The sequence below is a fragment of the Python bivittatus genome, unplaced genomic scaffold (genome assembly GCF_059951505.1).
Source record: "Python bivittatus isolate LINGU-HERP-01145 unplaced genomic scaffold, Pbiv_v1 ctg000480_np1212, whole genome shotgun sequence".
Classification (NCBI taxonomy): domain Eukaryota; kingdom Metazoa; phylum Chordata; class Lepidosauria; order Squamata; family Pythonidae; genus Python; species Python bivittatus.
The window spans coordinates 62,062,337-62,085,437 of NW_028277075.1; the positions used below are offsets into that span (position 1 = coordinate 62,062,337).

General features: G+C 38.4%; 1 protein-coding gene across 1 annotated transcript in view; it reads left to right on the plus strand.

Moving 5' to 3' along the window:
- The first annotated feature begins 1,810 nt into the window (after positions 1–1,810).
- Positions 1,811–23,101, plus strand: part of CTSD (cathepsin D) — a 36,473-nt gene continuing 15,182 nt past the window's right edge. The window contains exons 1-3 of the mRNA XM_007435296.4: positions 1,811–1,993; positions 6,243–6,399; positions 22,130–22,253. Of these exons, the coding sequence (XP_007435358.1) occupies positions 1,932–1,993; positions 6,243–6,399; positions 22,130–22,253 (343 nt within the window). The 5' untranslated portion in view covers positions 1,811–1,931. The remainder of the gene's footprint in view (positions 1,994–6,242; positions 6,400–22,129; positions 22,254–23,101) is intronic.

Consider the following 23,101-nt stretch of genomic DNA (forward strand, 5'->3'; position numbering starts at 1 on the left):
TTGCTATCCATTCAGTAATTTCCTGCATTACTTCAGACTCTTTTCTGACCATTCACATCCAATCTCTCTTTAAGAGAACTTTAGACTGGCAGCAGAAGGGACAGGCAGCAAATAAAAACAGCAGAATGGCAGTAGAGGGGAGGGGATGTGTCTGAATCTTCCTGAAATGCTGATAAGCAAGTCTGTGATCACACCCAGTATTGGCTACCTCACCTTGAGGTTGTCCTTGGGCAGTGTCAGAATAAGAAGAAAAATACTACTTTAATTCTAGAACAGCTAATAACAACTTAACAGTCTCAGTCATGGGCTGGGAACAAGATGAAGGCAATAAAAAAAGAGTCTAAAACAAAGAGATTATGTACCCTAAATAATGACGAGTTATTTAGGGTATCCAGTAAAATGCAACTCTCTCTGCCTTCTAAGCAGATACAATTGAGCAGAAAGGTCTTTTGAAAGGAAAAATGCTGAACCTTTCCTAAACTGTTGCAAGGACTATGGGATAGCAGGTACTTATCTCAATTCAGGGCAATGCTGTCACAGAAAGCTGTATTCATTTTCCACTGAAATGGCATGTTAGCCCTACTATTGTCAAGTACTTTACCTAAAGTTATGACAAGTGCAAACAACATTACTAGAGCCAGTGCTGAAAGACAGTTGTAAATGTTTTGACCTTCCTATTAATCATAAATCACCAGTTCAGGAAAGACCCATTTTTAGGAGTTCTGAATGATTCTATACCAGCTTGCTTCAACTTGGGGTTGTCCTTGTTTTCCTACACTGATGAAAATAATTGAGGGAAATTATAAAGTGGCGGGTCAATCAGTTGGAGCTACTTTTAGTAGAGTCACTAGTGAGGGTCTTCATACCAGGGCTGCAGAACTCCAGATCTGGCAGCCCTCACCCAGCATACTTTGTCACATAAGTAAATGAGTCCCAAAAGACAAAGGCACCCGGCAGATGATATGTTTACCACGCTGGCCTCATATCTCTAATTGTCAGATGCTAAGTTGCATGTGATACATCCTATGAGCTAATCCAGTGTTTTTCAAACTTGGCAATTTTAAGAGGTGTGGACTTCAATGCTGGCTAGGGAATTCTGGGAATTGAAGTCCACACATCTTCAATTCTGGGAGCTGAAATCCACACATTTCACAGTTTGAGAAACACTGAGCTAAACTAACAATAACAAGTGACCAAACATAGCAATACAGCTGAGGAAGAGCAGGAAGCTGCAGCTCCAAGAAGGCTCTCAGGAAAACGTGTCAGATGCCCAGTTGTGCCCGATCCTGGCTGGTGCTGAGAGGTGCTGCTCCCCACGCGATCGGAGCCCCAGAGAGAACGTAACCCCACTGAGCACGCTTTAGGGCTCCTGAACTCCTTCCTTCCCCGACACCTAGCTGGTTGGAGAAGTCAACAAGCACAAGGTAGAGCAATACGGGAAAATACACGTATAGGGCAGCGTGTAATAGCACGTGTGAAGGAAGTGCATTCAGAGTGGCAAAACGATAACCCCGGAGAGGCCACTTTAAAAGGAGTCATTTCTCGCTAAACGGGTTGCTGCCGTGAGTCATATGGTGACCGCTTTCAGCGTGGGCCGTGCTCCGCACAGATTTCCCTTCTCAGCACCCACCCAGCCGGTTGTTCCGAGGAGGAGATGCGCGGACGCGCTCCGCTCTCAGCTGCATCAGCCTTTCCAGACGGCGGCGTCGGCGCTATCTTCCCGTCTGGGTCTGAGAGCGGCTAGGGGGTTAAATCCGGCCCCGCCTCCTTCCCGATCACGTGCGCCCGAGTTGCAGTGTCAAGATCGGTCAGCTGATAAAGCGGTCACGCGGTGAGGTGCTCAGTCATCCTCCTCGCGGAGGGTACAAGTACGAACAGAGCGTGGGGGGGTTGCTTGCAGTAAACCCTGATCCAGCGCGATCGCTGCTAAAATGGGGCCTCGCGAATTAATATTGCTCGCCTCTCTGGTGGCTGCTTGTTCGTCGCTGATCAGGTGAGGATCGGCTTTCTCTTGGTGCTAAAGATTCCCTGAGTGGGAGGGCTGTGCGGGATGGGAGTCTCTTGCAAACAGACTTGGGAGCAGAAAAACACAAACCAACCCAGCCCGCAGCTTTCGAGGCATGGTCTCCGTGTTGTGCTACTGGGCACTGCTGAGCCTCTTCTGGATCCTTCCATTCGTCTTGGAAGGCGTGCCTAAAAATCAGCCGGCATGTTTTAACTTTTGCCGACCTTTAGGCATCGACGTGACTGGATTTGGGAGAGCTCGATCGTGTCCTCTCGACTGGATGCGCTCTCGAAGCAGTAAAAAAGTTCTTCTTTTTCTAAGCGGACTTACAGGTGAAGAATTAGTTTGAAAGGAAACTGGGGTGCGGGAGAGTATCCTCTGGATTCAGGGGGTCTTCCTTGCTGCTGACTTCTGTTAGAGCTGTACCCCAGTTTCTGAAAATTCTGATCAGCTCCCCATATGCCTGATCCGAGCTAAAGATATTAAGGAAACTTCCCCAGGGACTCATTTAAGGATAAGTGAACCTTCGCCAATGGTCTTGTAATGGCAAGGAGTTGAAGATCAGCCTGTCTGGAGGCCACCAAGTTGCAGAAGTTGGCTCTGTTTTTTAAAAAAAAGCAAGCAAAACACTTGGCTATGTTAATATTTGAAGCAGGGTGTTAATGGTGTCCACAGAATGCAGATTCTTTTTGTAGTTGCTGTTTCTCTGCTTCATTCTGTGGCTTTTTGAGAACCTGGCTCTCACTCTCCTGATTCATGCACACATGGACTTTTCTTGGCAGTGTTATGGAGGTGGGTTGCTTTACTTTTTCTTAGGGTATTTTCTTCAATTGTCCAGTCTACCCAACAGTCCTAGAATTGTCAGGTGGTCCCCTGCCCAAATACCAACCAAGCCTGATTCTGCTTAGCTTCTCAGATCAGCCAAAGTTGGCTAGGTGTCATCATCCAATACATTAATTTTCCAGTGGGTACTTGGGGATGGGAAGGGAAATTTGCCCAGTATATTCTTGTTCGGTCACTTTCAGGTATTTGTGATCTGATGGACATCATTTTTCTAGGATTGTTTGTGGTTTAAGGGTGAAAAAGAATGCAGCCTTGAATTGCATTAAAAAGTTAAGGGCTCTCGTCTCTCATTTTTGGGAGAGAGAATTTTACTTTTGAGCAGAGGTTAATTTAGTTTATCAGAAAAACGGCAAGAGAAACACTCCAAGAAATAGTGCAAGTCCTCTGGTAATTGCCTACTGACTGGATCCGTAAAAATAAGTATTTCGTCTTAAAAGCACATTTCTAGACACAACTGCTACAAAATGTCAGTAGTATTTTCCCCCTCTTGTGTGACACATCCCCTTGCTTTTTTATATATATCAGACAAGCCCTATTACAGATGGCACTACCTGAAAAACTAACACAATCATATTATTTCAGTGGTACTGTCCTGACTGTAGAAAGTACCACCTGTGTGTGTGGTAGTGTTCAACTTCAGATCTGTTCTAACCAAAGTTATAGCTTTCACTATCTCATCATCTAACACTAAATGATACAGTCATGTATAAATGGAGTGCAGATGAAGTTGAATTGTATTTTGAGATGGTTTAAGGGTTTTACTATACCCATTTGAAGTAGATGTAGTAAGAGCACATTCTATTTGATATTTGTTATTTCATCTCTTATCTAGAGATTCTCAGTACTCACTTTCATCTCTACTTCAGTGCCTATCTCTGGATACTCAGCCAGATATCTGTTCCCAGCTTTCAATTTCCATGCATTGTAAAAGGTCTCCTACTAGATGCTAAATGAGCTGGTCATGCTGGTGAGATGAATGGTTACAGGTAGTCCCCAGTTTAAGAATGAGTTCCGTTCCCAAGATCTATCCTTCAGTCGAATTTATAAGCTGAAATGTTATTGTATAATACTGTATAAGTAGTAGTGTGTAATGAACTCAAGCCATTGTGTATTTAACTCAAATCATTGTGTATTTGACTCAAATTTTGCTGCAATAGGCTCTGTTCTTAACTATGGGTTGTCTGGAAGCAGGGTGTTCTTAACCTGGGGACTACCTTATGACTATGCTCAAATATTCCATGAAGCTAATACTTCAGTTACATACTTTAAATGCAGAATTATTTCTTAGAGTGTAGGAGTGAGGACTGTTTCACCCTAATTCTGCAGATGTGGGTTGCAAAGTTGACAACACAGTTAAATTATATTTAGGCACCTCCATTGGTGGCAAAGGTCACCCTGAACACAGTCTATAATTCTTCCTTGCTGTCTGCAGGAATTAGGAAAATACTTTTCTGTGTCACTGATACGTTTCTGATGGTGACTGCTTATTTCCTTTACTTCTAACTTAATTTTGCTTTTTAGCATAATATATGACTGCAGGCTGATGTGGCATTCCAGAATGAGATAACCATACTCATTTGAGAACACTGTACTTTTAGAACCTTAACAAGAATATTATAATTTTGTTTAAAAGTCATAGAATATTTGAGTGAAATACTGAAATTGAAAACTAATTTATTCTGTGGTTAGCACAGACATCCAACATGATGATTCAAGTATTTTCTTAATTCTAATAAGAAGGAACCTGACATCCTTATTTGAATAACCGAGCAATTCTTTATGATCAGTGAGATATCCACCCTTAGTACTGGTTGGGGAAGAACGGCTCTATTCTTCTTTTCCCCAAGTCTCTGACGTGTCTGGACGATTGGCTGCTTCCAAAAAGAAGCACAGTGAGATGATTATGATAGTATCCTCTTCTCAAAATCTTCTATCACATAGCTAGAGAATGGGATAGCATGGATATAGGGCCCAGTTGAAGGCGACATATAACGGCTGGCTGCCAATACCACATAAAGTTTGTGGACCCATCTTCAAAAGGCAGTGGCATCAGAACTTGTTGACACTAATAGAAAACCGGTAGGATCAAACCTTAGTAATAAAAGCTGCAGCCTGATTCACACTTGTATGAGATTAAGTGCCATTGAACTAAGTGGAGCTTACTTACATTTGAATGTATATTGACTACAGAATGAATGCCTAAAGCTACTTCCAGTTAGGCCTGAACATTTTTCATTGATGGAGTACGTCTGCATCATAAAATGTGAATGAGTGCTTCTTAACTAAAACACTCTTTTTCCCCCTTTCCCAACACCCATAAAGACAGCTTGATTTCTTGTGCCTTTTGAATGATGTTCCTGTTAGACATGTTGGTAATTTTATTTGTATTTTATATTTCAAATTTGGTCACCGCCCATCTCACTAGGAAGTGACTTTGGGCTGTTTACAATAAAAACAAAAAATAAATATTAATTAAAATACAGTAAAACAGTATAAAAACCACAATAAAAACCAAATACATACCTAAATAACAATATCTTCCAAGGTGCTGCTGATAGAAAAGATATTAACATACAGGAGCATCTTCAAGTGCTGGTCACCCCCAGGGTTGGTTGCCCCTTTTCTCTCCCCATGCCAATTGGCAGAGCCAGGTTTTGACTGCTTTCCGGAAGGTCAGGAGAGTAGGGGCCTGCCTCACCTCTGGGGGGAGAGTATTCCATAGGGCTGGGACCATGGCAGAGAAGTTTTTTTCTTGCTAGTTTGATATGGTAGTAAGGGTATAACATAGGGATGATTCTGATATGAGGATTAAGCATGACATGAAATAGAAATTGTAGGAATTATATGATCAGGATATGCCTTTTGCTCTTTGGAAAATGCATATTTTGATGTTTCAGGAATTTTATCCTTCTAAATGTTTTAACATTAAAGTGATACTTAACAGATGAAAGATGACAGTCAAAAGTATTATGTAATTAGATGCAACATAGGAAGTTTCTAGAGGTTGGCCTTTTAGCAAATATAGGTTAATAAAAGGGAGTCATGAAGCTTTGAAACCCTGATCTGTAGGGAGGTTCCCATAAAATTGTGCCAGATTTACTGCAGGGTAAACTAGCAAGACTTCATTAATTTCACAAGATCCATGTCAGTAAATTGTGGTGGAGAATGTGGCGGCTAAAGAACCTGATGCTTGATTGTTAGGTTTAGATCAAAAAGGAAAACTATTGTTTCTAAGCTATTTAAAAATATCTTTTGTGCTGTGAATGTTTCACAGTGCTAGTAATGGCCTCATGTTGATTCTTGCTGATAGAATTGCAGGAAAAAGAGGATATCAAGGAAAATTGCTGTTGCTAATGTGTTTCTTTTTTTTAAAAAAAAAAATTCTTCTGAACAGAATCCCTCTGAAGAAATTCCCTTCCATGCGTAGCATCTACAATGAGTATGGGACCAATATCCAAGATTTGATTGAGTTGGGACAAGTGCTGAAATATAAATTTGGGGGTCCTGGTGCAGAAACACCTACCCCAGAGGCTCTGAAGAATTACATGGATGTAAGTATGGCCGCAGTTTCCTCGTCTTTTATTGGCTTAATACATGTTTTTTTCCCTCCAGCTATGAGAAGAATCTATGCGTTATTGCAGTAAATGAGGCTAGACAAATTAATGGACAGTACAAATATATCAACAGCTACCAGTATTAAGAACTGTACACTAACTCCTGAATCACAGACAGCATACTTCAAATACCAGTAGCTAAAAAGCAGTGGTAAATGAGGATTATTGATTACTTGAGCTTCCTGGATGCATCTGACCACCCTGTGACATGGAATGCTGAATTAATGTGTCTTAATGCTTATGCATCTCAGCTATTGTCCTTCCATTGCATAGCTATCTGCACTGGTTAAATTATCTGCGCTTCTGTTTCACAGCATCCAGCACTTAGTGTTTCATATCTCATGTTACACATGCTCAGCTTCATTCCTTTAGGCAAACTTGGAATATGGGCCATCTACCCCACTCTCCCATAAATCCCAAAGTGTGTCACTTCCTTGTGAAAAATATTCCCACAGAAACATTTTGGGCCAGGCTTCTTTTCTGAAAAACTCCCATGTCCTTGGAGACAAGTCATGATTGGCTTTAGGACAAAGAAGCTGTTGAAATAAAGGAGAATGTGTAGGAGAGGTATGAAGTAATTTCTTAAGTCATCAGAATGGATATGGAGTCCTGTGTTTCTGACATTCTGGAATCAAAATCCATTTACTCAAAAGAAAATCATTTGAAAAGGGAACTGATGCAGTGAAATGGCTAAAGTTAATAATGAGAGAGACTTGGGCCAAAAGTGTAAACTTTTGTGTTAACATGGAAAATTTAACATGTAAATTTTCCATGTTAAATCCTTCTTTTATTCTCCGTGTGTCATTTTGGCACAACTGCAATTATTTCTACTTGTTCAGGAAAGAATGGGTTTATAAAGTATGTGCACTTAAATCTTCTTAACACAGACTTAAAACAGCTGGAATTCTACTTTCCTTCCTGATGGAAAATAGGCAGACAGTCATTGGCCTTTGGACGCTGTACCTTGAATATTGTAAATTCTCCCCAGATTACAAAGAAAGTAGCACTAGTGATGTTTGGGCCCTGGTCACTGTTTCTCAAGATGCAGTAAACAATGTTCTCCCTGTCTCTGTCTTTCTTTTTCTTTCTGAATATTCTTTGCAAGGCAACATTAAATAACTCAGTTTCCTCATCCCTGCTAAGCAAAAAACATAACTCTAAGTTTACCAGCAAGGCAATAGTTGAAGGAAAACTGCGTTCAGGATCAATGTTGATGAGATCATTTTTATTAGGATTAACTAGTGCTATATGAATGCTTTCGAGTCACGTGACTCTCAGACTCCTTGTCAAGGGGGGAAAATAGATGTATACATAAGACTAACCACAGTTTTTTAAAATTAGGTTAAGCTAGGCTATCTGCTACTGTACCAAGTTGCACTAAGTCCTGGTATAAACATTGCTAGAAAACATTTTTAAAAACCCCATAAGTTAAATCTTATCTGTTATGTTAACTGGAATTTGCAGATAAACACTTTGATTAGAGACTGTGACTATGAGCCACAGTGAACTATTGGCTATTTAAATACTTGTGTCAACTAATGGTCTTTAGAATATATTCCTGTATGACTGTTCAAATGTCATATTAAGCTGTAGTTTAACTAAAGTTTGTAGAATAAGCCACAGTGGTTGGATTCAAACAGCAGACTAACCCAAAGAAATCACATTATGGCTTAACATGTTATGGGAATCCACCCTATGAGTTGGATAGAATCAGTGGCTGGTTTCATAAAGTGCACTAAGTCATAATGTGGTTTCTTTGGTTTTGGCTTAATGTGTTGTGCAAATAGTCATAATGGTTTATAGTTTAGTTTACTATGGAAGCCCGTCAGTTGTGGTTTATTCAACAAAGCAGAGTTAAATCATGGTTTAGTGGAAGTTGTGAGCCAAGTTACTGAATTGGAGGGAAGACCCTACAGGCCAGCACCCTGCTTCATGCAGGATGTTCAGAGTTAGAATATGCTGAACACTTGACTGATTAGCATCAGTTAGGAAATTTCAGCAATTAGCTCCATTATGGAGCCAGTCTATCAAGCTTTTGCAGAAGAACAGGTTCCTAGCTTAAATAAAATCATATGTATACTATGAATATGGCATTGTATCAAGCCACAAAAACAGATCTATGTCTGATGAAAAAATATAGTAACCAGTGGAGAAAGTAATCAGAATATAAGGTTTGAATTAATAATATATATTTATAATAATTCAGGGTAGACATTTATGTTTTGCAAAATGCAGTTAACAATGCAGACCATCATTTGATTGATTTCCAACCAATTGGAATCTTTTGCTTTGAATTATACAACAATAAAAAAAATTTCAAGCAATAAGTGGTATCTTTATGGTTTTGACTTAAAAAAAAACACGCTTCTAATTGTAGTGTGTAATAATTATATGATTGGCAAAGGTAGCAATTCCAGGCATACCTGTTGTTTCATTATAATGGGGTCAGTGTGTTAGGTTCTTGCATGAATCTCAATCTGCAACCTTGCATATCCCAGGTTGCTCTGAATGGTGTGCTTTCTTGGAGCAAATCCCAGTGAAGTCAGCAGGATTTGCCTGGAGGAAACATGATTAGGATCAAGTTGCTGGTGTATCTGGGCCAACCATATCCCTTCTCCAAAAATCCAGATGGCCACTAGACGGCTGCAAAGAAATTCAGAAAACTGATAATCTTTGGCTGTCATCTAATGGTCATCCAGATTTTTGCAGGCTGGATATAGTAGGTCTAGATATGTATCTGGTACTTCTGTCTTTTCAACTCTGAAGTCCTATATACACCCGGGATTAGTTTAATTGAACTTAGCTCTTAACTTTTAACCTGTCGTTTCTAGGTAGTAATTCTTGGTTTTCCATCATCTAGTTCCCATACCCGCCCTCCCAGTTTTCAGATTCTGTGTAATGCAAATCATTGTTCTCTCTTAATGTTATCTTGCTAGAGTGGGGGCTGCTATAGTGAGAGTCCTTGTGAAACTGCAGTAATGTTGGAACAGCCAGGTTGTATGTTGACATCAAATACTGTTCCCAACTAGTATCACCTAATAAGAGAAATGCTTGCATTGTAGATTATTTCCATTAAACTCCATGGAGGTTCCTGTATAGGTGCTGTTATGGCTTCCATATCATAGCATTTAAAGAAATCATTTCTAGTCTGGGAGACTAAGGCACTAAAACCGACAGCTACAAGTGAAGCTCATTCTTCGTTAAGCTTGAGCTAATAATAACCTGAAGCTCAGGGTTGGGTGTTGAGAGATTTTAAACCCATATTCTGCATCTGTCTCAGTGTCTGGTAACTTAGCTAATGTCATCTTTTACAAACAAAATTTGAAGCTCAAAACTCCCGCTCCCATTTCAAGTAAGTTTGCTCAGCTTATGCCCTGCCCTTCTATAAGCATACCTTAAATTTTAAGTTGTTACCATTTTCCTGGTGATCTTGCTGCTGCTTCTGAGCTTCCTGCCTGCCTGCTTTCTATGACTGTTAAATAGAGACTGTCACTTACTTGATCTGGATTTTCAAGCAAAGCATATGTAGTGCAATGAGGTTGATGAGGTTCCTCTTCCTTTTGAAAGTACAAAATATTCCCAGGAAAAGTCCCCAAATGGATGCTTCTCTCTAGAGAAGCAGCAGTGTGTTGGGAGAATGGATGAGTAATTGCACATGTGGCTGGAACCTATGTAAAAATGAAGTGCCCCCCCTCCCCAATCATCTGTTACAGATCTAAATGGTCTGTATCTCAGGTCTTGGGAAAGTTGAGTATCTTATCAGACATGTACATTTCTTCTCTGGTGATTTGGCATTTTGTTTGCCAATCCCAAGTGAGCTCTGCAAGAATGGTATGGAATTGTTTAATCAAGGCCTACTTGTGATGTTGAAATGTACCAAGTAAAATTGCTCAATATGTTGCTGCTCCATTTTTACTTTTTTTTTTTTTTAGAAAAAACTTAACTGGTTTTTGGCTTAGATGGGGAGAAGAGGGTGACTTATTAAATCACATCTGGCAATTATACACAATCCAAGTGTTTACTGAGGATCTTGTTGAGATGATAGCTTTCCAGGGTTGGGCAGGCACACCATGATTTGGATGATATTCAGACATAACTATGCCTATACCAGTGTTCTGAAGCATAACCTTACAATCTGCTTTTGTAAATGTATAGGCCAGCCCATAATGCTTTGAGATAATTGAGTTGACAGCTGTGAAGTTAATTGGGATGAATGCCATTGTAGGGATGAAGGGAACATCAGCCTAAGCTAATCTATCTGGCACTCTTTCTGTGACATTTAGGTAGTAATAAAAAGTGTCTCAAAGCCTCATGGCAACCATATTCTCATATGTTGCAAATCTCATGCTGCAGTTATTTGCATACGGCAAGATAGCTTACTCATGCTGCTACCGGGCCATGTCAAAACCTCTTGTAACCTAAGGTACTAAACAAATTACCTGTTCATACTCCTTTCTCTCTCATATTGTCAATTATGTTTATATAAAACTTGTACCAACGTGCTCTTCATCTCTAGTCATACTTCCTTGACAAGAATGGAATTGGCTGTTCTTCAGACACATGTGAATCTGCACAGGACTCTAAGACATTTGTATCTGTCTCCCCACCCCTCCCCAAAATCTGGAAACTGTCAAAATCCACCTGTACTTGGCAGTATGAATAGATTGATAGATATCTCCGTGCCCCAGTAGTAAGAACTCTGGCTTATTCATGCATCCAGTGGATGGAGATTTTAGAATAGGAAGTGTGAACACAGAGAGTGATCAGGGAGTATTCTGCTTGCTTCTCAATTTTTTTTTTAATTTGTTACCTGCCATTCAAGCCCTAAGGCCTTCGAGATAATTGATGGAGCCATTTTTTTTAAAAAAACCAAATGATAAGACACGAAAGACAGTTAAAAATACTTAAACAGGAGTTCAAATCATCCATACAATTTGCTATGAATAAAATTATAAATTGAACTGCTTCAGGACTTGCCTAGTTTTGAAACTATTGTGAAGATGCTGAAATTCCTGACACAATTATATTTCAGGAACTTCCCAGGTAATTAGGAGAAGTGGGTTTGATGATGAGATTTTTGCTTTGTGTTGCATTTTTCTCAAGGAAGTGTTTCTGTTGAAAGGAAGTCTACAGTTCTGTACCTTTAAAATCCAGCAGTGAAATACTTCTAATGGGGTGATGATGCTTGAGAGTATTGCGGGATGAGTATAAGTATTATCCTGGGTGCTCATTTTATTTTATTGCCTGCATGTGTTTCTCTAGGCATAGAAAACATTACTTTTTACATAATGTGTATCTTGTGCATTGAAACAAATGCATGATGTTTGAGGATCAGTATTCACCTGTCAGCCTTCCCAGTAGACCAGATAGGAAACAGGAGCAGATGAGCTAATTCTACTCTATTGTAAGGTTATGTTAACAGAATCTTGCAAGTCTGAAAGTACAAATCTCTGTCTCCTTTACAGCCCAAGAAGTTAGGAAGGGTCGCTTCTGAGCCTCTTTCTCCACCCATTTTGCAGCTGCGGGCTATGCCCTCTCTTATCTGATCATTCCCTAGGCAGCATCTCTTCATCCCATTTCTCAAGGTGTTTCTCACAAACCTTTACATCACCTTTGCTTTGATGTGGTCTTTTGGCCTACATCACATGTACATGATGTAGTCTCTATGTGTCACTGAGCCTCATCAGTTTGCCATCAGGGTTCAAAGAATGCCTTGTACTTAGGCTATAGGACAAATTGCCTTTAGCATTATTAGTTCGTCTCTGTGAATTAGCCACACCTATCCTGATACCATGCCATAAAATCTTTCCTCTTCCCCTTGGCAATCCTTTGGTGAGCAAACACACAGTATCCTCTGAAAATGCCAAATCTGCCTATTGTTCGAGCATAGAAATTGCAGAACAGATTGGCTTTGCTCTTATTACACACAGAAAAGCAACTTTGAAAGTCAAGACAAGGAGAACTTGTTAAGTTGTTCTCTGTGTACCTTATCCTTGCTTTTCTGAAGAATGGGAAACATGATCTTAAGTGCACTCAATAATCATGTGCAGTTAAATAAATGTCTAAAAAAACCACCCTTCTCCAAAAAAGCATTTTTCCCTATTTGCCACGCCCAGTAGGCTAACATGCTATCTTTTGAAGTATGAATTGGAGAAATAGCGTGTGTACCTATCAAACAATTTTCTTCAGCATTACCGACACAGCTCCTTTTCTTGTGCTGAAGTGATTTCAATCTCCTAGTTAAAAAATGTCTGCCTTATTTAATTGATTGTTTTAAAAGAGTCTATGCTTTTCCAATCTTGTTAGTATTTACTGTACCTATATTTCCTTTTCCATTGTATGCTCGAGGCTCTATGCTTCTTAATTTTTCATTTTTAAAATAATTTTAAGCTTATCAACAAAGAATAATAATTTTAAGCTAGTCAGCAAAGAAAAATATATACAGTAACATTCAACGATCAACAGAACCCCAGAGCTGATAAGCACAGGATTTTAAAAAAGGGGTGCTAGAAATTGTTATAAAAGGATCAATTCCAAAACTTTTGGCTGTATTGCTCAAAAGCTTTGTCCCTTTGTGGAAAAAGAATTAATGCAGATTTTAACGTAGATCAGAAATACATTGTTGCAAATCCAGGGATAGATTTCTCCTTCCAGTGTTGAATAATTTTAGCCAACTCCCATGTACATATTTGATTGGGGCCAGGCTATCTGAGGGACCGCCTCTCCCAGATTTCATCTGTCCGTCCTACCAGATCCAGCAGAGAGGGCATGTTATGGGTTCCATCACCTAGGGAGCTACGTTTGGCAGGCCCTGGGTGGCCAGCCTTTTCTGCTGTAGTGCCCACATTGTGGAATATCCTCCCCCCTGAGGTGAGACTGGCTCCCTCACTTTTGATCTTCCAAAGGCCCTTTAAGACCTGGTTGTGCCAGCGGCCTGGGGACCCAGGGGACAGGGGGATTATGAGGTGGCTCCCTTATTTTCAACATCCTTTGATTCTCTGTCCTATTTTGATTTTTATATTTTTAATGTATTTATTGATTGTTTTTAGCTTTGTTGTACACCACCCAGAGTCCCCTGTGATGAGATGGGTGGCTATATAAATTGGTTTAACAAATAAGCAAACATCTTTATCTGCCTGAACATCTATTAAAAATGTAACTCAGAAGCTTTACTGCCCCATATAAACTTAGACTAAGGCACTATAACTGTAAGAATACTGTCTGTCTATATGCCAAAATACTGTTAAAAATCATAGTCTCCATATTTATCAAGGAAATAGATTTATACTTTGAGCACATAGTAGAATCCTTGCCTGACCTAGGAATAACAGTGTTTGTGTCATTAAAACTAAATGGAATGGATTGATTTGAAAAGGCTGCACTATAAGCCTATAATAAAATAGGAGACAAAAACCTAATATACTTTCATACCAATCAACTGTAAAACCAGCAGGACTATGAATCTTCTACAATTTCATAGATTTAATTCTAATGATTTCTTAAAGCAAGTTCTGAGCCTGTGGTAAATGTGGTAGATCTCCCTTCTATTTAAAAAAAAAAAAATCCATCACATCTTCTGTTGATGAAGAATTAATATTATATAATTTAGAATTACATTAAAAATGTGTTGATTAACAAATCTGGAATCTGGTCTCCTTCTCCCATTTGCATTCTAAATAAATGGTACAATATTACATTACTTAACTCATTTAGAAGCTAATATCTTACTAACTTGCTCCATGTTCCAGATCTCATTGCTTTGTGCGAAGTAATCAGAACTCTGTTTTAGAGGTCTAAGAAGCTTGTTAAGTTTGCATTTAGCAGAGACCAAGATCTTTATCAGACCAGGGATGGGTAAGATGCATAATGCCATTCAAAACTCTAAGTTTAATTTTAATCAATTGTTTCTTTGTATATGAACCATATGTCTAAATACTTTAGCCATATTCAATACCAAAGACAATGGTGCAATCAATTTCCTATTAATATGAAGAAAAAAAACCCTACCATTTCTGTTTCATTTCCTTAACAAAATATTCAGCAAATAATATTGAAAGACTACTTAATGTATGTAAATTTTCCCTGAGTAAATCAATATTATAGCATGGCCTGGAATGATGATTACATTTATTTTATTTATTTATTTCCTGATTTCTCATTCTTGGATGTGTAATATAACTGAAGGCAATTCCTATGTGTAGAGGAAATAAAAGTATATTCCCACTAAGAATACTAAATCCATTTGAATTAAATTTCAGCCGTGTATCTAGCAAAATATTATGCATCTCTAAAAAAAGGAGGGAAGGAGTCCTATAGCGATACTGAAATACACACCCACATCCATGCACCAATTGGTGAAACTTGAACATTATATGACATGAAAAAGTATATTTCACCCAGTAACACTTATACCACAGACACTTTATGGAAGCTTGGATTGGAATTCCCTTTTGGTTTTATCTGCTCATGGAACCAGAAAAGCAAACCAGAAATGGCTGGGTTCCTTTATCCTTCAGTAGTGGACTCCAGTGTACCTTTTTATAAGCTAGTGCTCTCCAGATGTTTTGAAGTCTGTCAACCCTATAGGTCTGAAACTAGTTTTATTGGAACAGTTATAGTAACAGAATCTTGCACATCCGAATGTGCTTTCCCTCCCTCGTTTTATCTTTGTGTGACGAGGGAGGGGCTTATCTGAGACATTTTCTCAAGTTACTTTCTTGTTCCAGGTTCAGGCCCCTCTTATCTGACCATTGTCTTGCTAGCAGCTCTTCCTCCTGTCCTTCAGGGACATTCTCTATGCCCTTTACAAGTTCCTTCACCCACACCAGCATGATATTTAGCCTTTGTCTTATCTACAAAACAGTTGCCTTTTAATCATGAGGCAACACATGGTAATTGATACATGATAATGAACATTGGGGGAAAGTGTTATGATACAGAAAGTTTCCATGTAGCCTTCTGAGGGACATAGCTTTCCCTTTTTTTTCTCTTCATTTTCTTAAACCACGATGACTATTTCAGAGAGAAGCTTTGCTGAACATATTTTTGAGCAGCCTTTCAGTGAGAGTTCAGACTTCACAATGTGAATGTTTTGATAAATGTATTAGGTATTTCATTAATGGATCATGTGCCTTTGAAAGTTTCCCAGGATATTGTTTGATTTTAGTGGTCTTTTGATAGTTGCAATGCCCTTAGCTTCTTCAGTAAAGAATTTAACAAGTCCTCTTCCATCCTGTAGTCATTCTTACTACTTCTAGTATTTCATCATGATACTAGAAAAATACTATTTATTTAATTCATACCCTGCCTGACTCCCACACACTCTGGCTGGTTCACAACATAAAAACAACCTCCCCCAACAATAAAACAATGTAACAGTAAAGTCGAAGCAAAAAGATGGCAAAACATACGCTACTCAGAAGGGGCTTCAACAATCCTCCCCAAAAGCCTGGGTGAAGAGCCAGGTCATCGAGGTCCCTCGAAATGCCAGTATGATGGGAACCTAATTCTTGGGGGAAATCCTTATTCCAGAGGGCAGGCCCTGCAACAGAGAAAGCATGTTTCCAGTGTCCCAATAGATGGCATTGTTTAATCGAAGGAACCCAGGATGCACCAACCCTCTCTGGCTGGGCAGATACTATGGGAGATAGACAGTTCCTCAGGTAACCAGGCCCTGTGCCATGTAGGGATTTATCAGTAACAGCCAGCCCCTTAATTGCATACTTACGTAGACAAATGATGTAGTCCACCCACAACTGGATAGTAAACCCCAGTTTTACAGAAATACACAAAATATTTTTTAAAAACACAAAGATGGAAGTTCAAAGAACAATGAAATGAGGACTGAGTAAGGGAATGAAAACCTGAGATGGGGAGGATCACATATGGAATGAAGTAGTTGAAATCCTGATTAAAAGTATTCCACATTTCCCATTGCTCCTTGTCCACTCCCTTCTGCAATGATGTCCTTAGAACAGCAATAATTTAAATCATGATTAATAACCATAGTTACATGTAATTGGCATCTAATTTCACTTAAGTTCCATGACTAAAGAAAGGTGAGAAATAAATATTCATTTTGTGTGTGTGTGTGATTTCACACACAATACTTTTTGGAAGACTGATAGTGATACTCCCACCAAGGGCAAGAGAAGTAAATATTATGTAAATGGCAATAATAATTGCAATTCCTCAGAGTTCCTAACTTCATGACCATATGTAACACAGGGAAACTTCACTATGGTTGAATATGGTACCCTCCATCCCTAGACATTTGGGGCATAGGACTTTGGATTATTAGATGCACAAATGTCATTCTTCTCCATAAAATATATTTCCTTTGCCAGTTTCTAGAGTATTGGACAGATGTATGGCTATCCTAGTGAATATTGCAATATGGTGTGGTATATCTCCTATAATTCTGTGGTGGATCTATGATTTGAGGCCAAAAATATTGCTTCTGACAGTCCTTTTGCTCTTGTCGCATTCCTGTTGGCTATACAGCATAATGAGTCTTGTCTCCAGTAGTTCCCAACTGTATGCTTGTGAAAAGAGGGAACTGTAATACTGTATGATATTTTCTCATTCTGACAAGCATAACATGGGGAATGCATCTGATGGGGTCTCTTAACTCTTCAAATCCGGTTGGAATTTAGTATTGTGCATAGCAACTCATAAAGAGCCTGGGAGAACTCCTCCTTTTAAATGGTGCAAGTTGATTGTCTACATATGGGACTTCTTAGGAAAGGCAGTGTTGGTTTCTCATTTTGGAATTGTAATAAGATTCTTTCAAAATTAGAGCACAATTCTGAATGTATTACATTTAGTTCCTAAGGCCAAGCACACCTGTAGCTATTCTGATATATCATTACACAATGGCGTTATTTTGACTTAGTTGAATACTAGATAACCCAGCACAACTGTGACACTGATGAGAGTTAAGATAAATTTGATTAGCCAAATTAAAACAAAATAAAGCATTACTGGTGCCAACATGAATCAATCATGACCCATTTTTCTCTAAATTAAAAGTTTTGTGATATGAAATTCTCAAATTTGTAAAAAGTTGCCTACTAAAAATTGGCCAAAGAGGAAGTAAAGGTGATGTGCTATTTCTTGGCTAATGCACATCTTTCCTTTGAAGCTCTTGAAAAACTGCTGTAGTTGCTAAGTAACTAACTTTAGCAATCTTGCTGAAGCTGTTTGAAAATGTTCTTGTCTCAGCCACACCCAGCTCACCCCCACAGTTGTTCACATGGGCAAAAATACTATAATGAGGCTTTCACAATCATCTATGCTTAGTCAACATTTGATAAATAACCTGCAGCGCTAGAACATATTAGAAATGCCATCTGGGAAAGATGAATCTGACATTCATATTTGGGAAAATGATTTTCAAATTATGGCTTGCTTCTCTGGTGCTTTTCTGTAGCTGTACATATTCAAAGGAACTTAAATAACTTAAAACAGAATAAAAACTCGATTTTATTTCTTCATATGTTTAACAACTTTATAACATGGTTTTCTTCTGCAGGGATGGGCGGAACTGTAGATTTGAAAGGAAAACAAGTACTTCAGGACACACATGGGTTCACACATAACACCAGTCAATGATTCTTTAAACCATCTTGCATCTTTCTCTGGAATCATCCTGCAGCTGTTGGCAACAGTGTCCTAGTACACTCCAAAGCACCTTTTTCCCTTTGAATCTGAAGTGTTGTACAGCCCTATTTTTTCATTTTTTGTTATGTAATAGATAGTTAGAAGCCATCAAATCTGGTGACTGCATGAACAAATGCTTATTTTCTTGCCTCATATTTAATAGTAACTTGTAGCTCTTCCAAGGACACTCCAATAATTTCTTTAATCTCATCCATCCACTTTATCCATTGTCTCCCTCTTCTTCTATTTCTGACAACCTTACCAAATATAATAGTTTTCTCTAGTTCTCTCTTCATATCACATGGCCAAAATATATGAGTTTTTACTTGCTGATCATTGCTTCAAGAGAATAGTCAACTTTATTTGTAACTAATTGGTTCTTCTTGTAATCCATGGTACCTGTAGTAAACTTCTCCAAATCTATAATTTTAAGGAATCTACCTCCTTTCTCTCCTTCATAGCTGTTCAGTTTTCATAGCTGTACATTGCCACTGAAAAATCCATTGCTTTCAGTGTTTTGATTGTTATTGTCATTGAAATGGACTTACCATTCATGATCTAGTCCACATTTATCATTGCCTTCCTTCCTTGGATTAACCTCATCTTTACTGAAAACAAAAACGATTTCTCATTTTTAGTTTCAACTGTAAATTCATCAAACAATGCAGATTAATTGTATCTTTATCTTCTTATATTCAACATTAAACCAGGTTTTCCATTTTCCATTTTTACTTTTATCATGAACTCTTCTAGGTCTTCTTTACTTTTCACTAACAAAGTAGTGCTGTCTACTTTGATCTTAATTTCCTAGATTTCAGCCACCAATTGTTATACTAGTTAACATCTCTTTCAATTTTGCTATTGTTATAATTATTTAAACAGATATGGGAACAAAATGCATCCTTGTTTCAGTCTCTTGAATTCTCAACCACTCTGCTTTTCCAAATGTAGTTCTTACAGTAACTTCTTATTCATTGTAAAAAGAATAATCAGATGATCCAGCATACCCGTCGGCCTTAACATTTTTCATATTCTGGCATGATCCACACAGTCAAATGTAAATCTCCTTGTATTCTCTTGCCCTCCATTATGTGGCTTATGTTAGTTGAGAATGACTAATCTCTGTCTTACCCAAAGTGATGCCCTCCAGCTATTTGGATCTCACCTGTTTGGATGGGAATTGTGGGAATAGGAGTTGAACATAATTGAAGGACTCTAGCTCAGGAAAAGAAGGCAGCTGTCTTGTTAAGAAAGAAGAAGGTGGCTGAATTTCTTATCTCAAAATATGAGGTTCAAGGAAACCATCTAAATCCAAAATTTATCATTTAGCTATTTCTGTTTCCTTCTTACTTTTCTTTTTAGACATATCTTTAATCCCATACATAGTTTTAAAATTACAAGTATTAGTATAAATATTAAATATTTTAGTTATGGATTTTATGGATGGGCAGGAATACACAAGAACAGTTGTGACACTTTCAGTACAGGACAGATGAAGTGCTAGCTGTGTTGCTAGAATGGGAAGTATGTTTGAGGATAAAACCATGTGAATGTTAGCTATGAATTATATTTATACAATAGGTCCAATGTTTCTGTGTTCTTTTTAAATGGAGGTGGCTACTTTTACAATTGACAGTTTGGGAATTGTCTAACTAGAATATAATCAATGCCAAACTGCCATTGTATGCAGTTTGCTTTGAAAAGAGGGAGGAGGGGAGTCAGGACTTTATTGTTGCAGGACTTCATTCAAATTTGGTTATTGTAGATTAATGATTCCAGAATGTCTGAGCTGGGAGAGACCTTATATATCACCTAATCGAATGCCCTGCTTAGTCCAGAAGTCCACTAAGCTATCCCTGAAAAGTGACCATCCAGTTCTCTGTAGAAAGCCTCTAGCAAGGCTCCACCACTCCCTTAGGCAGACTGTTCCATTGCTTATCAGCTGTAACTGACAGACAGTTCTTGCTGACATTAATCCTAAATCTCTTTAATCTCAACCTGTTAGTCCTCGTCTTCCTCTCACTTTCGATAGGATACAGCTCCCTGTGCCCCTTCTTGCATGTGACAGACTGTTAGATACCTGTGGACCACTATCATTTCTCTGCTTAGTCTGTCCCTTTTCATGCTTAGCAGCTTTACATTTTATTTTTGGCAAAAAGCCTTTGTTAGCCCAGTGTCTACTGGAAATTTCTGTCATGTGGTATGAAGTCTAATGGCTATCAGCAGGCTACGGGATGGTTATCATAATTAGAACATAAAGATCAAGTAGATCCAAATGGAAACAGGCAGTTGCTTAAAAAAAATCTGATCTCAAGGTGTTTAGGTTTATTTAAACAATATATTGAAAATGACTCTGTAGAAAATTGACAGTCATTCTCTTCAGCATATGTGATACATGTATTAACCACTGAAGTCTATATGCCCTGCTGTTTCTAACCTCTCTCTCAAAGGAAACCGCCCCCCTTCCCCACCAATCTAGAGCATGCAATAGTAACCCCAAACCAAGATAACCAATTATCCTTCTGTTGTTACAGTTCTTTGATCAACTGCATTGAAGAAATCTGAACAAAACATCTACGTTAATAGAAATTCATGCTCCAAATGGACCAACATTTACAGTGTGCATAAATTTCTATAGTTCTTTTTGTGCAAACTTTCTAAAACAAAACTAGAAATGAATGTATAAACTGTTCAGAAGTTGTAGATAGCAAAGCCTGGCCACTCGTATTGAGTAGTCCTTGCAAACAGCTATAATTTCTTTATTTTGTATAATAATACTCACATAGGTACATGCTCACAAAGAGTCATTTTCTGAGGGGAAAGGAGATCTTTCCATACTGACTGTTGGCCAACAGTGAGACTAAGTTTCTTGTTGGCTATGCCAATCACTATTCCAGACAGTCAGTAGTAAATATACATTTGCTAAGAAATTATGGAGAGCTAGAAAGAAATCAGGCAACACAATTTGGAAGTTTGTTATGTGATAATTCTGAACATGAAAATGTTGGATAAACTGTTGGATAAAAGTTCTTAAGCAGGATATAAAGTGCATTATAAAGCAGTATCTAATTTGAAGGGTGAGACAACTGAATAAGAAAAAAAGCAACAAGGGGAGAAGCTCAAGATCTTACTCCTTCCTGAAAAAAACAAATCATTGCAAAATATGCTGTGATTCAGTATTTTGAAGTGAAGGCTGTTGAAGCAATGGGTTAAGGTTTCTTTAGTCTACTTGTTACAAATACTGCTGGTTTATCTGGTAGCATAGTCCATATGTTGCCATTTAAGGCTGTCTTTAAGGGATAAATAGGAGCACAGTTTTAAACAATATTATTTACCTATTCATTGGCCATGAATATTCATTTTGTAGTACTTTAATCTTCTTTGCAGTATCTGTGCTGTTTCCAATTGTATGAGGTTTTTATAGATGATGTATGATTATTTCATGATGGCTAGAATTGTTGACAGTCAGAAGATTTACTTGTCTTTTCTTCCACATAAATGAATGGTAACAATTCATTCCAGGATGGGGGGAATAGATTGCCACTGCTGCTGTTGTTATTATATCACATTTTTATTTTGTACAACTCAATGTGTGCACCTAATGCTTCTTGTACATGAAATATTAGAAAACCTTTGCTGTGAAGTTTCTTGACTCTGGATGGTCCACTCTCCCTGTTGTTTCACATTGTCTAAGACCTTCCCATTGTGGCATCCTAATGATGGGTATTCTTGTCCTATCACTGTACCCTTTTTCTTATAGATCTTAATAACAGAACTCAGATTTTTTACTTTACTGTTCATTTCTGGGCCTGATTATTGTTGGAGTGTCCTAACATTCATATATTCTCTGAAATAATGAGCACTGTAGTTAGCAGTATAGCTGGATGAAGATGGGGCATATTTTGGATCTGTATAGACTTGAATAATAGCTTGGAGTGGTCCTCTTCCCTCTCTCTCACTCAAGGAACTCTTACTTATTGTCCTTGCACATCATTTTGTTTTTCAGGCGCAGTATTATGGGGAGATAGGCATTGGGACTCCACCACAGAAGTTTACAGTAGTCTTTGATACCGGGTCATCAAACCTCTGGGTGCCATCTGTTCACTGTCACTTGCTGGATATTGCTTGTTGTAAGTATCCATTCTTGTTTATCTCATAGAGATAAAGACTGTCCCATACGTTTACAAATATACAACTGTAAATTGCAACCATATAGGATGACATTCTAGGAAAATTACTCCTCTATTGCTCAGCAAGTATATGAAAAACACGGTTATCTATATGCTGTTTTTCAACCCAGCTACTGAACCTCTGCTGGTATATAACTAAGTGCCCATCTATTTTATAAAATTGAGGGACTCTTCAGATGGAATGAATTTTCTACACAGAAACTGCTTTCTTGGGCTATATCCAACATTACACAATGGATTTACATATACTCATCTGGAATTCTGTTCCTTTCAGCTGTACTCTCTTGAGTGTCCTCCAGTTCTATTCCAGGCTGTTGGTCAACCCACTGGAAGAGATTTGGAGGAGGACATTATAAGGAGGGGAAATTTTATCTTCAGGCAGAATGACATTGGATAAACCCCATATGCTCCAACCAGAATTGACTCAAACCACTAGATCTTGAGGAGAAGCTGTTGTAGTCCCATGCTTCCAAGAGGTGGCCAAGGGTAGAAGGCACTGCTTTTCTGTAGTGGTGCTAATACTCTGGAATAGCTTCTCTATGGAGATTAGAGTCAACTCCTCCGTGCTGGTTTTCAGGAAACTTTGAAGAGAGAATTACTTTGGAAAACATTCTCTTAACAAGCATTATACCATCATTTATTTCCTATTGTTATTTTTGTTTGTTATCCTGTCTTTGGGGATTTATGAAGTTATTGGTTTAATCTATTGTGGATGTTTTAACTGTTGTTATATTGTGTGCCCTATAAGCTACTGAGAATCATCAGATTGTGGCAGGCTATAAGGCTGA